This window comes from Solanum stenotomum, chromosome 9 (assembly GCF_019186545.1).
Source record: "Solanum stenotomum isolate F172 chromosome 9, ASM1918654v1, whole genome shotgun sequence".
Taxonomy (NCBI): Eukaryota; Viridiplantae; Streptophyta; class Magnoliopsida; order Solanales; family Solanaceae; genus Solanum; species Solanum stenotomum.
The window spans coordinates 20,172,332-20,189,521 of NC_064290.1; the positions used below are offsets into that span (position 1 = coordinate 20,172,332).

The following is a 17,190-nucleotide window of genomic DNA, read 5'->3' on the forward strand; positions in this document are numbered from 1 at the left end:
CACTTCATTTGATCCGGTGATCCAATTTGCATCACTATATCCTTCAATTACTGCTGGATATTTTTCATAATGCAAAGCATAGTTTTGAGTATGTTTTAAATACCCTAAAACTCTCTTCATTGACATCCAGTGAGTTTGATTGGGATTGCTCATGTACCGACTCAACTTACTAATAGCACATGTTATATCTAGTAATGTACCGTTAATGATATATGTCAAACTTCCCAACACTCTCGCATAGTCCAATTGTGAGTCACTTTCACATTTCTTTCGAAGTGCAAAGCTCACGTCTATTGGAGTGAGTTTTGACAATATTGAAATCCAAATACTTGAGCTTGTCAAGTACCTTTTCAATATAATGAGACTGTGACAAAGCCAAACCTTATGGAGTTCAAAGAATTTTTATTCCCAATACAACATCTGCCACTCCAAAGTTTTTCATTTCAAATCTACTAGTAAGCATTTTCTTAGTAATATTTATGTCAGCTAAGCCTCTACTGATGATTAACATATCATCCACATACAAACAAACAATGACCTTATGATTAGTGTCCTTAATGTAAACACATTTGTCACACTCAATAATCTTAAATCTGTTTTCCAACATTGTTTGGTCAAACTTTGCATGCCACTATTTGGGTGCTTGTTTCAGTCCATAAAGTGACTTCACAAGTTTGCACACTTTTCTTTCTTTACTAGGAACCACAAACCCCTCGAGTTGTTCCATGTAAATTTGTTTCTCTAACTCTCCATTTAAAAAAGTTGTTTTTACATCCATTTAATGGATTTCAAGATTATATACTGCTGCTAGTTAAACCAACATTCGAATAGATTTAATCGTTGTCACTAACGAGTATGTATCAAAGTAATCAAGGTCTTCCTTTTGTTTGAAGCCTTTGACTACGAGTCTTGCCTTGTACTTGTCAATAGTAACATCAACCTTCATTTTCCTTTTAAAGATCCATTTTGATCCTAAAGGCTTATTTCCCGGAGAAAGATCAACCAATTCCCAAGTATGGTTATTCAAGATTAATTCAATCTCACTATTGACAGCTTCTTTCCAAAAAGATGAATCCACAGAAGACATTGCTTCTTGGAAGGTTTGAGGGTCATTATCAATGAGAAATGTTATTAAATCTGATCCGAAGGAAGTAGCAATCCTTTGACACTTACTACTCCTTAGATTTTCTTCATTTTATATATTTTCCTCTGGTTCATCTTGAGGTCGTTTAGACCCCCCACTAGACTCTTCATATCTAGATTTATACGAGTAAATATGTTCAAATAATTCAGCATTATCTGATTCAATTATCGTATTGTCAAGAATATCTGGATGTTCAGATTTATGAACCAAAAATTAGCATGCCTGACTATTTATAGCATATCCAATAAACACACAATCCACAGTCTTTGGTCCCATTTTCAACCTTTTGGGTATAGGAACTTGGACTTGCTAGACACCTCCACACTTTAAAATATTTCAAGTTGGGTTTCTTTCCTTTCCATTTTTCATACGGAATAGATTGTGTATTGTTATGGGGCACTCTATTGAGTATTCGATTTGTTGTAAGGATAGCTTTCCTCCACAAGTTTTGTGGTAAACTTGAACTTATAAGTAAGGCATTGATCATTTCCTTCAAAGTTCAGTTTTTATTTCTGCAATCCCATTAGATTGTGGTGAATAAGGGACAGTCGTTTGAGGGATAATTTCATTTTCCAAACATATTTCTGCAAATGGAGATTCATATTCTCCACCTCTATCACTTCTTATCATTTTTATATTTTTATCCAACTGATTTTCAACTTTAGTTTTGTATTGCCTAAATGTTTCAATTACTTCATGCTTACTTGATAGCAAATAAACATAACAATATCTAGTGCAATCATCAATAAAAGTTAAGAAATACTTTTTTCCACCACGCGTTGGTGTTGATTTCATATCCCAAATGTCCGTTTGAATCAAGTTTAAAGGATTGGAATTCCTTTCAACAGATTTATAAGGATGCTTAGCAAACTTAGCTTCCACACATATTTGACATTGTGTTTTATTGCACTCGAAATTAGGCAATACTTTCAAACTAATCAGTTTTCGCAAGGTCTTATAATTGACATGTCCTAAACGTTCATGCCATAAACCACTCGACTCAAGAAAGTAAGTAGAATAAGAACTTTTATTGTTAGCAATTGTCATTACATTGAGCTTAAACAAGCCCTCGCAAAGGTGGCCCTTTCCAACATACACTTCATTTTTACTAATTACAACTTTGTCAGAAACAAATACACATTTGAATCCATTTTTAGTAAGAAGTGGAGTAGAAACCGAGTTCTTTCTTAATTCTGGAACATGTAGCACATTCTTGAGAGTCACCACCTTGCCAGATGTCATCTTCAAGAGAACTTTGTTCGTTCCTTCAACCTTTGTAGTTGTTGAGTTTGTCATGTAAATCATGTCATCACCTTGAGTAGGCTCATATGATGCAAAAATTTCTTTGTTAGCGCATACATGGCGGGTGGAACTGGAATCTATCCGCCACTCTCTTGGATTTCCAACAAGATTGCATTCAAAAAGCATAACACATAGATCATCATTTCAAATTCAGCAACATTTGCTTGATCTTTCTTCTTTTCTTTCTTGGAAGCCTTACAATCTACAGCTCTATGACCATTTTGCCACAATTAAAGCAATTACCTTTGAGTTTCTTCAGAGTTTGCTTTTCTCTTCTTAGACCTTCCATCTTTAACAATATTGACTCCTAATATTGTTGAATTTCCACGAGACCTCTTCTCTGCAGCCTTATTGTCATCTTCAATTCTCAATCTTACAATGAGATCTTCAAGGGAAATCTCTTTTCTCTTATGCTTTAAGTAATTTTTGAAGTCCTTCCACAAATGAGGTAACTTCTCAATCATAGCAGCTACTTGGAAGGCCTCATTAATCACTAGACCTTCCGCAAGGAGATCACTGATAATCATTTGCAATTCCTGAACTTGAGTAACAACAGATTTGCTATCTACCTTCTTGAAGTCCAGAAACTTTGTCACGATGAATTTCTTCAATCTGGCATCCTCTGTCTTATACTTCTTTTCTAAAGCATCCCAGAGGTCTTTGAAAGTTTTCTTATTACTGTACACATTGTACAAGTCATCATGAAGCCCATTCAGAATATAGTTTTTGCATAAGAAATCAGAATGCTTCCAAGCTTCAATAACCATAATGTGTTCACCTTCCGGAGTTGAATCTGCTAACTCAGGAACACTTTATTTGATGAGTCTTTGTAGACTCAAAGTAGTTAAATAAAATATCATGTTTTTCTACCACCTCTTGAAATCTATACTAGTGAATTTTCCAGGTTTTTCAGCTGATGCTATATCAAGTGCAATACTTGTACGACTCGACGAAGCAATATTCATTGCACCAATTTTCGATGTCGTATCAGCCATGATTTCAATTTCATTAGTCATCTTGTTGTCAGAAAAGACAAGCACACTTAGTGTCTTCAAATAAAGACCTGATTTTTATTTCCAGTTTGTTTCTAGTTTAACGATGAAGTTTATAACTCCCAATTGTTAACCGAATGAACTTTGATTTTCTAACGAACTTTTTAGGTTCTGCAGGTCAGTATCAAGTTCAAACAGAGTATAAAACGTCAAAGATTTTAATCTCCAGAAACCAATTATAAATAAAGTATTGTCATATATTTCTTCAGATTTAAAACATTAAAGTTCGAATAAACAATTACACAATAAGACAATCATAATTTCCTTAAGAATGTTAATCTTTTTGTAGTGCAAAATCTGTTTTTCCAACAAAATAACTTCACACAAATTTCATACAAATAAGAGAACATGGCCAAAAGCCCCCCCAACCTATAGCCGGATTCCCAACTACACACCAATACTTCACGGGGGTCCTATTACTCCCTTGGACATTTTTTTACATATTATCTCACCCTTATTTGCTGACATGTCGAAGAAGGTGAGAACAATTCCCTTAGGCGGGTAAGAAGAGAAAATAAAACATCAAAAGTTGAAGAAAAGTACTGGTGTGAGTCCAAATCAGCTATAATTAATCTCCAATGGTATAATCTCATTCTCTCCCAAAATCAAACTCTCTTTTTCTTCCTATTTTTCTCAATTTTCAATTGTATATTCCTTTATTCTCTCCCAAATCAACTTAAAACTTGAATTTACTTGTCAAAACATTCAACTGTAGTTTCAATTTTGAAAAAGCTTGAAGCTTTAGGGCTTGTAATTTCTCCGATTTCATAGTTAGGGTTCAAAAATTGTTCTTCAAATTCATCATTTTTTACTTTGTTAGGATAACTAATGGCAAATGCGGACTTGAATAAGCTTTCATAGTTAGGGTTCAAAATTGTTATTCAAATTCAATTAGAACGAAATGTCATATCATGAAGAGAATGGGGGTGAATATGGAGTGATTGAAAAAAGGTTAGGGTTTAGAGAAAGAAAGAGGAAAATGAAAAGATTAAGGGAAATTTTAGAGTTATGGGGTCCATTCAATACTTGGCAGCGCGTGTAAACAAACATTTTATTCTGGTTTATGTAGACATATCAGCAAATAAGGGTGAGATAATATGTAAAAAAAAAATGTTCAGGGGGTAATAGGACCCCCGTGAAGTATGAGTGTGTAGTTAGGAATCTGGCTATAGATTGGGGGGTAATTTGGCCATTTTCTCTACAAATAATGAAAAATACAATATGAAGTTAAACAAATTTTGAAAACAAAAAAAAATCATATAATCAACAAGATGAAAGGAAGAAAAGTCAAGTCCTCTGAATTCACAGAGTTTCCTTAAGAAAATTATTCCCCTCAAGTACCCAAGGTTATGGAATATATCCTTCCAGGATAAAATGACTCACGATAAACAAATAGCAGTACCTCAAATTTGTTGTCCAGCAAACCACTCAATGGCTTGTAATCATTGACGTTTTTGGAAAAGCATAAACTTTTTTCTTACTATGTAGTGTTTTTCTTCTTGTAAACTTGTTTCAAAAACTTGTATCTATATGTGAGAAAGATTTAGATATTTATATCCTATAGGTGAGCACAATGATTCATGCATGATATGTGAAAAAGTAACCTAGAAATACGAAAGATTGCACAAAAATACGAAAGGTTGCATTCATTATAAATTTCATGAGTATTCATGAATGGAATAACTTCATTCATACTAGCAGCACTTTCACATTTTTAATTCACCAATCTTTATTCTATGTACCATTATCCATTCACACCGTCTATGTACCATTATCGATGTGAGCGGAAGAAGTCTTCAAGGAGGTAGATTTCATGGCACTTGTGAGAGGTTAAGTGTCTAAGTGGAATTCACTCAAGCTCAATAATACTGGTTCAATGGAAATCAAAGATTTTGTGGCCATTTTTTAGGAAAGTCGATGAAGGAAGAAGACGCTGCTTTGTTGTCTGAGATTTGCTTTTGTTCTTTTCAATTTTGTTTTTTGATTTTAGCTTTGGACGTTTTTATTGGACTTGGGTCATTGCGTTTTGGATTTTAATAAAAGGGGCAACGCCTAATGTTGACCAAAAGAAAAATTCAAGAATTTTATTATCTAGGCATTTCATCGATCACTTGACTTCGGAGCAAGAGAAAATCATTGCTTACCTTTAATTGAACGCCTTGAAATAGTTATCAGCTTACTTGCCCCAGTGTATTCAATTCTACAATACGTGGTATTTATAATGACATGTTATTCAATTCTACAATACGTGGTATTTATAATGACATGTTAGTTATAAGGTCTACAAATATTAAATGATTGAATTACTTGTAACATATAAACAAAAGGTTTTACATGCGAAAGTTGCAACAGGTTCAGAGTGGAGAACAAATTAAAAGTCTTGTCGGTAACAAAAAAAAATTAAAATTTTGACAGATTCATCCAACCATGGGACAAAGCTAAGTGAGAACAATTTGACGTCACAACTACATTTAGTCTACAAGAAAAGACGTCATACTAGAATTTAAATATATAATAATACTTGAGATACATGCATAAATTACATAAAAAAATCATTTATGAGCAAAGAGTTCTGTTAGAGGTCACACATGCTTTGATACCTAAATCATTTTCAAAAGTTGTTTTGTTAAATAATCAAAGCCTTTGAGGTCATTCAAATAACCAAAAATAATTGATCATCACTAATTGGTGTGTATAAATTGAATGATATTATGTATATATAAATACAAAATAAATATACAATGCATTTGATCCAGATAAAGATTATTTTTAAAATTATTACACCGATGAGGCAATAGTAACATTTGTAGAAAGGTGGTGATCAACTTTAAATCAATAATTGAGAAGTTTAAAAAGTGTATTTTAGTTGCAATTAGAAAGAGAATACAATTCTTTTGTTTCTCACTTACCAATTTTTTGAATAACTTCGTTTGTAAAAAGAAATCAAAATTCTATTAAGAAAATCAAACTTGTAAAAATAAATTACTTGTGTGTGAGGGAGAGAGAAAATTAGCAATACTTGCAATGTGCAAGTGAGGGTGGGAGAGAAGCAAAAAAAAATCAAAAACTGAACAAGGAGAATTTGAACACACAAAGTATCCAAAAGGGGTAAATATGTGTCAACTCATAAAGAAGAATAGTAAAAGTTCAACACGTGTTAACATGAAAAGGAGAAGTGATACTATTCACCAATGAGGTAATGACATAACACTAAATATGGTACAACTATTTATTATTGTGTTCGTCCTATCTTGTTCATTTATAAATAAGGCAATTTATCAATTTTTCAGGCCAAGTTGCTAATTTACTAACATGTAAATATTAAGGGAAAAAATAGCAGCAGTTCAACGGTCATTACTTTCTACATTTTAAAAAGGGAAAAGGGTTAAACATGCCCTTAACATATTTCAAATGGTTTAAAAATGCACTCCTTCTATTTTTTTGTTTAAAAATGTCCTTAATGTTTTTTTTAAAATATCCTTTTTTAACAGTCGACTGACATGGCAAATGTGACATGGATTTTCTTTACCCATTTCAAAATATATGACCCACTTAGTCTAAAAATTCATTTCAAAAAATTTGACCCGATAGGCTGATCGTTTTTGAATCTTTTGTTCTCATTAACTCTAATTCTCTTCTTTCTTCTCCTTCAATTCATCTGCTCTCCATTCTCTAGTTAATTGCAGCAAGAAAAAGATGGAAGAAGTACAATGTTTGGAACAATCAATTTCTTCATGTAGGTAATTGGGGCTCATCTTTGGAATACTGCTAATGAGCTTTGCGAATAAATTTTTGGGCAAACCAAACAATAAAATATGATATTAATAAGGATTCTCCAATTGCGAGTACGATATACAAGAATAGAGTAATGTCATCAAAGGTGAAAATTGATTAAAACCATCTTGGACAACTAATTCTTAGGATTAAAATTCATACAATAACTCTAAGGAATAGTGCATTCAAAAAGCTAGCATTTAACCGAAAAGTTATGCATAAGTAAATCTTTCAAGGGTATAATTAGTTTGCAGTCGCAATACGGGAAATATCAAGAAGAAGAAAATTGAATCACCCAGCAACCATAAAAGGAGAATCAAACAGATGGGTCGACTGAGAATTGTGCTAAAATGGAATTCCAAGGATATGTTAGGTTAATATCTAAACGGGTTTGTGGGTGGGTTTGAGTTTTTGTAGCATAGATGGGTCGGATCGTTGGACTGGATTTTAATAAAATAGGTGGACCAATAAGATGAAACCATTTGTCTAATTTAATGACTCAGCATTTGTCATGTCAACGGCTGTTAAAAAGGGGCAATTTTAAACCTTACGAAAATGTTGAGGGCATTTTTAAACCAAAAGGTGGAAGGAGGGCATTTTTGAACCATTAGAAATACGTTAAGGGCATTTTTAACCCTTTTCCCTTTTAAAAAACATATATAGTGATCTGATATATTGAAAAAATAATTAAAGATGATAAATTTTAAATTTAAGAAAAAAAAGACATAAATATTGAGTAGAGATAACAATTTTAATATTAGTGTTAATGACACTCTCAAATTTTATTATTTACATAAGACTCAATCTTCCCCACTCCACTCCACTATTCTGCCGCCGATGTTGTCCCCACCCCTTCTACCACCATTGTTGTCACCACCACCTCCTCCTTTTACTCCTCTAATCCGCCACCTCCTTCTCTTCCTCTTGTCAGACTCAAACTATCGATCGTGTGGGTACCTACTCTAACACCTAGATAGAAGAATCCCTGTCACCTAATTTTAAAAATGGGCTATGCGAAAATTAATAAGATATAAGAAATCTCTTCAAAACGTTGAAATAATCGGGAAGACTCAAGTATAAGAATCATTTGTTTACAATTAATTGAAAAACTCCCACAAGAAACCAGTCTAAACAAGTACAAGAAATACTAAGAGAGTACAATGTAATAAAGAAAAATAAGACACAACTTCCACCACAAGGAAAGAATTGTAGAAGCACGCAGTCGGAGTTCATCTTTGTCTTCACCTAAGAAACATCACCGACCCTGCAACCAAACTATGTCAAGTGGCATAACAAGAGTAGTATCAGTAAAAGCAGCACGTAATGGTAGGCATCATCGATTGACCCGAACCCACCATATAATATCACACAAATAATCAAAGAAAACATGCAACTTGAATATAAAATTAAGTCCCCCATCCACCCATTCACTACTCTCACTACAAGTCATATTACCTTAGAACTCCTACGCTCTATCTCAAGTCTACTATCTCATTTATCTAATCCATTCCATTTTCATATCAAATCATAGCCTAACCATTCTACCACATAAAGATTCCCCCGATACTATGCCACCACTAACTTTGACAAACATTCGTTTACTATTCCCCGCAAGCCCAACCCTTACCTTACGACACTCCCAATTATAAGATATATAGCAATGTAACCACTCTACCACATAAAGATTCCCCCGGATACAATGCCACCACTAACTTTGACAAACATCCGCTTACTATTCCCCTCATGCCCAATCGTTACCTTACGACACTTTCAATTATAAGAGATGTAGAATTATCCCAAAATTCTGTTAGAATATGCACAACGGAAGCTATATTCAGGATCACAAATCTTACATATAGACTAAACAATATAACATAAATGAATTTAGAAGAAGACTAACATGTTGAAACTTCTACAAAAGTCTTCTAGATGCCAAGGATCCAGAACTACGATCTTCTCCTATTTCATGATTGACTGTTACTACCAAGTTACTTGTGTGGGCAAGTATTACTTGTTTTTAAAAGGATAATTTCTTTCATGCTACATCCAGCCTATTTATACTAGTTTTCCAACTCAAGAATGAATAGGAAAAACGTCCAAATAAATTTTAGGCTTAATGAGCAATCAAGAGGATCATGAGAATAAATTGAGATTAATACAAAAACGTTTTCATCCATTTAAGGCCAAACGTTTTTGTAATAATAAAACGTTTTCATCCATTTAAGGCCAAACGTTTTTGTCACTAACTCAATATTTAACTCTCAAATAATTTATCCTTTAAAGAAGATCAACAATAAAATTATTTTGTCCTTCTTTTCAAACTTGGTCAATTAATCAGGCATAGTAGGGACCGTAGATATATTTAATAGAGGCTTCCAATTACGATAATAATTCTCAAATGAACGAATTAACCATATCGCAATAAATTACAAATTATTCCACTAAAATTCTGTAATTGCACTCCTTGATTGAATTTCAAAATCTACCACTACATCTTATTTAACCCCCCATATTAGAATTACCGACACCAATCAATTAAATCAAAATTTTCTGAAAATTTAATTCATTGACTAAATTAATCCTTTATTATATTTACTTAACTTATTTCACGTGACGGATCTAAAATCCACCTGCAGGGTTTTCACGTGAAAACTTATAAGTAACCAAAAAGGGGAGTCTTCAACTCGGGTCCGAGACACGGTTCTATCAACTAATTATTATTTCACTAATGTAATTTGTTATTATCTAATCTATTAGGAATTTATTGACTCATAAAAAGTCTCACCTTTTAATAGATTAAAACAATAAAATAAATTACATAGATCATAATAATTATATCAAGATTAAGAGTATAAGTACATGTAGTGGACTAGAGAATTTATTTATAAATATTCAGAACATAAACAAATGTCTCTAATTGGTCCGTTCAATACATACAAAATGTACTAGCACAAGAAGTTGAATTTAACCATTCTCATAATTAAGATCAAATTATATTTAATCTTATGCTACGATCATCAAGATGTTCGCCCTACTTCATCTTTGATCGTGAACATAAATTTATAACTTATATGCACCAATAATTTTAATCTTCCGTGTATGAGTTAAAATACTCCATACATAAAATTGTCTATTATATAAGTAATGGACACACATATATACATAATGATCTATTTAAACAAAAATTTATTATGCTAAATAAATAACATAAAAAATCTTTACAAGGGATTACATAAAAATTACTATAACATAATTACATGGTTAATAGTATATCCCAACAAATTCAAGTATCATGACAAAGAAATTAATCATAGTGAAGGAAAACATTAGCACAACCTTCAGAAGTATTTGTATAAAACAGTTGTCCTCATGCTTTATAAATATCAAAAGTTTGTGAAGTGGATGAATAAATTTCCCCATGGAGCACAACATGGACATCTTAAAAGTCCAACCATAAAAATATCCCTCCACTTTTAATATTTCTAGCCATACTAAAATTGAAGATTGAATACCTTCTGTGAAATAAATACCTTATGTGGTTATAAATACCTTGTGCGCTTATAAAGCAAAAGTTTCAAAATGAATTGTTCATCATGGAGAATTTATAACCAATGCTTTGAACAATTTTTCCTCGAGATATTAGTTCTTCTAGAGTAGAATATTATCCGTGCTGATAACATGTTATAAAATCAAGCTCAAAACAATATAACTATAAAAAGAAGAAGACAAGATAAGTAGATGAAGGAGAAAACTTTTCTTCTTAATTATTCAAGTGTGCCTTATAATGGTGAATGATATCTCTATTTATAGGTGGGAAAAATGACAAATATACCCCCGAACTATCTTAAATGCTATGCAAATACTTTCCGTCATACTTTTGGGATACTGGTGCCCATGTCATCCAAAAACTAGAGCATATATGCCCTTTACTCTAACGGAAGACTAAATAGGGACACGTGACACAATCTTATCCGTCGATCAAATATTTAATAAATGTCGGTCGGTGGATAAGATTATGGCACATGTATGTCTGTTAGGATCTTCGATGAACTGGAGATTCACAAAAGAAATTGTTTGTCCAACAACATTTTCATCACTTTTGTATCGTTCATAACTCACCTCGCTTTCCTAGACTCCTGATATCTCAATAAAATAGAGATATTATCATGTATCAACTACTTTTTGACCTCTTTTTTAATCTGTTATGATTTGAGAGAACAAAATTTGAATTTTGAATTGTTTGAAGTTGTTAAAATTTGAGAGAGATCGACATCAACTTGATTTGCATGATTTGGGGAAATCACAATTAATTTTACATTCCCTTTCCTTTTAAATCGTAACTGAATTTTTTTAATGTATCCGGATAGATTGCTATGTATTCGGATGACACTAATTTTGAGAATTTTTTTGTAAATTGAAAAAGAGTAGGAATAGGATGTAATTTTCTCCACTTGTTTAGGCCATATTTTGCTAAAAGGCTTTTGTGCTATTTTGTGTCAATTTATGTTGGATACTGTATATTCATGTCAATACCTTTTTTTAGCCCAATTTATTACATTTACTTAAGCTGCTATTCGGTCTATTTTTTTGTTCAAAAAAATGTTTGTCTTCTTCATCCCTCCTCTTTCTCCTACGTCTTGTTCTTTCTTCTTCTTCATTTTCTTCTTATGCTGCTACTGCTTATTCTTCTTCCTCCTCCTTATTCGTCTTGTATTATTGTTGATTCTTCCTTCTTTTTCACCCTCCTTTTCTCCTTCTTCTTCTTTAAAATTTGACAAACCATAAATGTGAATCGTTTTAAGCAAATTATATATCAAAAACTCAAAATATCAAGATGATTTCATATCTAAATTTTGGGACTGTTTAGAGGTGATTTTGAATTAATCGAGATTGAATAGTCAGAGTATATTTCATGTATAGTCAGCATATACTTCATATATAGTTAAGCTATATTCAACTTTTTGATGGTATCAGAATATATAGTCAATGTATAGCTCATATATTGATATACCGTGAGTTTACGGTATTTCTAATACATTTCACTTATAAGTTGTGTGTGTCTAGGGCCTTTTTATATTGGTTTTTATGTGTTTTTATCATGTTTTGCAGGAAAGATGTTCATACGCTGAAGTATAGAGACAGCTGAAAGAAATGCAAAAACATGGCATTCACGGAGGTGATATACGGACCATAGGTCACGGTCCGTAGGTGATGACCGTAGATTAGCAGGCATGGTATTTATGACAAATCAGGGAAATCTGACCAAGTGTGGAACCACGGTGCCCATTGACGGTCCGTAAATTGATCTATGGACCGTACTGTTGATCCGTAGAGTGACTGCGAGGGTTCCAGTACCTGATTTTTGAAGATTCTAAGTATGGAGCTACGGAGGGGATTGACGGACCGTGGATCGATCTACGTTCCGTACTGCTGGTCCGTCGTTTGCTTCAGAGAAGCTGATTTATGGAAGCTGAAATATTTTCTAAGTTTCAATTTACGGAAGGGACTTACGGACCGTAGATCCATCGACGGTCCGTAAGTCGGTCTCGTGGATTGAAGACGCGTACCTAAACAAAACTTTCCTTAATTTGTTTCCCTTTTAATTGAGGACTTGTTTTCTATAAATAGGGCATGTAAACCTCGTTTTTGGGGGTTAGACATTATTATTCTAGTTTTACTTTGTGACTTTGGAGATTAAGTTGCAACCCTAGCAATTATTGATTTTCTACATTCGTTTTGAAGATTTTTGGCTTTACAATTCAAATTAAATTTCTGGGTTTATTATTCTCTTTACGTAAGTTCATGATTTCTTCATCTACAATTATGAATTGTGTGCTTGCCAATATGAGTAACTAAATCCACAACTAGGGTTGTGGGAACCATGAGCGATTAACAAAGTATGAATAGTAAATAAGCAAGTCTTGAATAGTGTGTTGCATGTATTGATAATTCTTTCGTTTAGAAGTCTTTTTAACGGTGGCCAACGTTAGAACTCACCTTGTTGCTACTTGCCGGACCAAGGAGGTAATCAACAAGAAAAGAATTATCAACATAGATTTAGTGTGATACTATCTAATAGGCTAGTGTCGATTGGTGCGAAGTAAGAACTAAGCCAAACATCGATTATAATGTCTAATATGAGGTAAAGGTAAGGGTTAGTAAATTATACACACGTAGCCGGACCAAGGTGCGGGGTGAAATTCTCTAGATGTCGGACCAAGGATTTAGAGATACCTAACTTATCACTTTGCATGTAATACACTAGAAAAGGATTGTTGTTACTAGGATTACTGCGTTATGAGATTGTGGGGAACACGTATACCCTAGTTATTTCTCTTAGCTTGATAACAACCAAAGTTGAGTTTGATTACTGATTACTTATTAAGTTCTTACTATTTGTTTCACACAAGCACAACCTCCCTTTTAATTACCTGTTTCTGGGAATAATTTGACTAATTGAATATAATTGTTGGTTAAAGTAAAGTCTAAACCATTTTCCTCGTGGGATCGATTCCAACCTACAAGTTGGGTTCTTTACTTGATAACGATCGCTTATACTTCTGTAAGGAGGTGTAATTTGAACGTATCATATATATGTAAGTTATATTGTATAGTCAGTGTATACTTCATATATCGTCAAACTATATTAGCTTTTTTAGCGGATCATAATGTATAGTCAATGTAGAGCCCATACATATGTAAGTTATATTGTATATTTAGTGTATACTTCATATATATTTAAGTAATATTTAGTTTTTTGAGAGTATCATAATGTATAGTCAATGTATAGTTCACATATGTAAGCTATATTGTATAGTTAGTGTATACTTCATATATAGTTAAGTTATATCTAGCTTTTTGAGTGTATCATGATGTATAGTCAATGTATAAATCATATATATGTAAGTTATATTGTATAGTCAGTGTATATTTTCTATAACTTTTGGCAAGGTATATGGTATAGTCAATGTATACTTTTTATGACTTTTGACTATTTTTATGTTAATAAAAACACGGCAATATTAATTATAAACTAATTACTTTATTATTTATATTTGAAACTAGCCCATTTAAATTTTATTCTACTTTTAGGTTAGCTATATAAAGCCCTCTATGCTTAATAAAAAAGATGACATTAAAAAATGACTATAGTTTGGGATTAATTAGAGATCTATAACTATAGTCTGGTTTGCTCAATTACGAATTATAGCAACATGTTAGGAGGAGGAGAGATGCGAGGGAGACTAGGAAAGGGAAGAGAGAGGTTGAATACCTTGTATTCGTTGTATTAGGTTGTATCATGAATACAATTGATAGAACTGATTTGTATTAAAATAAATACAATTGTATTCATTTTAGGAGGAGGGAGGCGAATGAGATCGAGAGAGGGAGGTGATAGGGGAGCGAGATTGAGAGAGGATGAATACATGTTGTATTCGTTGTATCACGAACACAATTGATATAGATACACATACAGTTGATACAAATACAAATGTAAATGTCTGAATACAATTGATTTGTACCATAAATCAAATATAATTGTATCAATTGTATTAACGAACACACGTTGTGTCAATGAATACAATTAACAAAGAATACAAATTGTCATAATACAATTGATATATAATACATATACAGTTGATATGAAATACAAATACATTTGAAACATACTATATACAAAATATAATTGTCATATTTATATGGAATGTTTTTTGGGTTGCAACTGCTTAGGCGGGAGAGAGGGACAACAGGGAGAGAAAGAGGGTAGGTGGAGGAGAGAGGGAGAAATGAGAGAGAAATAATTTGCAAAATCCTATATATAGCTATAAATTGTAATATTTTAAGTAATAGTGGTTTATCGTAAATATATATCACATGTTTATTCTATTGTGTAATTTTTCCTGATAAAAATTTATAGACAAATTTCAATTAATACTTTCAACCCAACTGTTGCACCATATTTTAAAATATCAAGAATGATTTCCTGGAGTGTTTATTATAGACAAAAATCTTCATATATATCAGAAGGGATAGAGTCCTTTACAATAGAATCGTCTGCTACTAGATGATACTGTAGAGCCATCAAAATGGGCTTAGCTCATGGGACAGTCCAATCCAATTGTTATTGTGGTGGGATTGGGATAGATTTTTTAAGCTCATTTAAAATTAGAACTTATAAGCTCGACTCGTATAAGCCCTTGGCCCTTGAGGCTTTACTGGGGCGGGGCGGGGTTAGCCTATGGCCAAAAATATTTATTTAAGGGCAACTAATAGAAATCTCACTAGTGTATGAGCTAACTACTTATATGCACGGTATATTTTAATATTATGAATTTTATCAGATTTTGATGCATCCAGATACATGTATCTCGGGATACATAGACTCAAAATTATGTGTAATTTGTTCTAGACACACTCTATCCAAATGGATTCACATGTATCTAGGATACATAGACAAATACCGCGCCCTCACCTCCCTCCCATCTCACTCGTCACTCATTTATCTCGCTCGCGTATCTGGAATGCATCACACGAGATACATGTATTTCACGTATCTAGTATCCTAGATACATATTGCTAATCACACTAGATTTTTGCTAGTGCTATTGAAACAACACATTGTTGGCCATATTTGATTTGAAAATCTTCTCATTGTCTTGATGTAATAGAATTTTAAGTTTGAAAAGGAAAAAAAAATTGAAGGGCTAGCCCGCCCTAGCCGCGGCCCTTCTAGTATTGGGTTGGGTTGAGCATCTTCAAGCCCTTCCAAATGAGGAGCCGGCCCACCCTAATCCATCAAATTTTTTTGCCCGCGAAGCTTGAGCCGTGTGGAACTGGGCTAACCCTTTTTGACAACTATAGATGGAAGTGGTACCAGAAAAGTAGGTATACATAGGTTGCTTGAAGCAGAAGGTTCCATCTTTTGATCCCAACACTCTATGGTGATGACTACATGAATGATACCTCTGACAAAAGGTTCCTTGATGATGAGGTTTTGGAAGAATATGGAACAACAGAATAATGTTCATCTATTTACCTTATTGCAGCCTTAACAAAGCAGAAAAACAACTTACATTTATTAAAGTTTATTCTTCTTTTCTTTTTTCCTAAAATGAAGAATGAATGCATGCCTCACATGGTAAATAATTTAAGGGCTACAACAAATACTAGCTCTTAGATATATAGAAAATATATTATGGTCTTTACATCCTCATTATACATATGAGGTCGAAAAGGAGGGTGCGTAACAACCTTACTCTTACTTTATGAGAGTAGAGAGATTAATTCAAATACATCCTCGATTAAAATAAAGCATAACAAACATGAAGGAAAAGAGAATACGAAGTATAGCACCAATAAATAATACGATATTCGAAGCAAAGAGAATAATAAGTAATAAAACATATGCCAAAGAAATAAAAAAAGGGAATTTTTTATACCACTTGAGGGAAACTATATAGGATTAGTATCTACTAACTTTATGCTCTTGAGGGAAACTATATAGGATTAGCATTACAATCTACTAACTTTCTACTCTAATCCTTGATCTCCATATTTTCGATTGAGTCACATGATTAGTACGTGTATATGGCGGTGCGTACAAGAGACAAATATTTGTTTCTTTTAAACCTAACATAATGTGAATTTCCAGCAGATATGTTAAGGATGAAGGGGGGAAATACATGTGAGAAATAAAAACAAACCGCCTATTAAAGACAACGCGTACATCAAGATGCTATAACAAACTTTGCTCTATCCATTTGGTCCACCAGATGTGTTTGTAGCACTTTTAAGTTTTGTGGTGATGTGATAATTAATCAATTACCCTTCATTTTTAATCGAAATTTATGAATATAATCTTGTAATGAAAAATACGTTTAGCATAAAATGTGTTTCACCAATACTCCTGACATGAAT

The 17,190-nt window shown here is 32.9% G+C and overlaps 1 protein-coding gene across 1 annotated transcript; it reads right to left on the reverse strand.

Moving 5' to 3' along the window:
* Positions 1 to 2,685: 2,685 nt before the first annotated feature.
* LOC125877352 (uncharacterized) lies at positions 2,686 to 3,441 on the reverse strand. Its single transcript, XM_049558675.1, has 2 exons — positions 3,336 to 3,441; positions 2,686 to 3,239 (listed from the first exon to the last, which is right to left on the reverse strand). The coding sequence occupies exons 1-2, from the start codon at positions 3,439 to 3,441 to the stop codon at positions 2,686 to 2,688; spliced, it is 660 nt and encodes a 219-aa protein (XP_049414632.1).
* Between the last annotated feature and the right edge of the window lie 13,749 nt (positions 3,442 to 17,190).

Excerpts from the sequence above, each read along its gene's own strand:
- LOC125877352 (XM_049558675.1), bottom strand. The coding sequence starts at position 3,441 with ATGGCTGATACGACATCGAAAATTGGTGCAATGAATATTGCTTCGTCG. Across the intron at positions 3,240-3,335 it reads AAAACCTGGAAAATTCACTA|ATTCAACTCCGGAAGGTGAA; the intron begins GTATAGATTTCA and ends CTGAGTTAGCAG.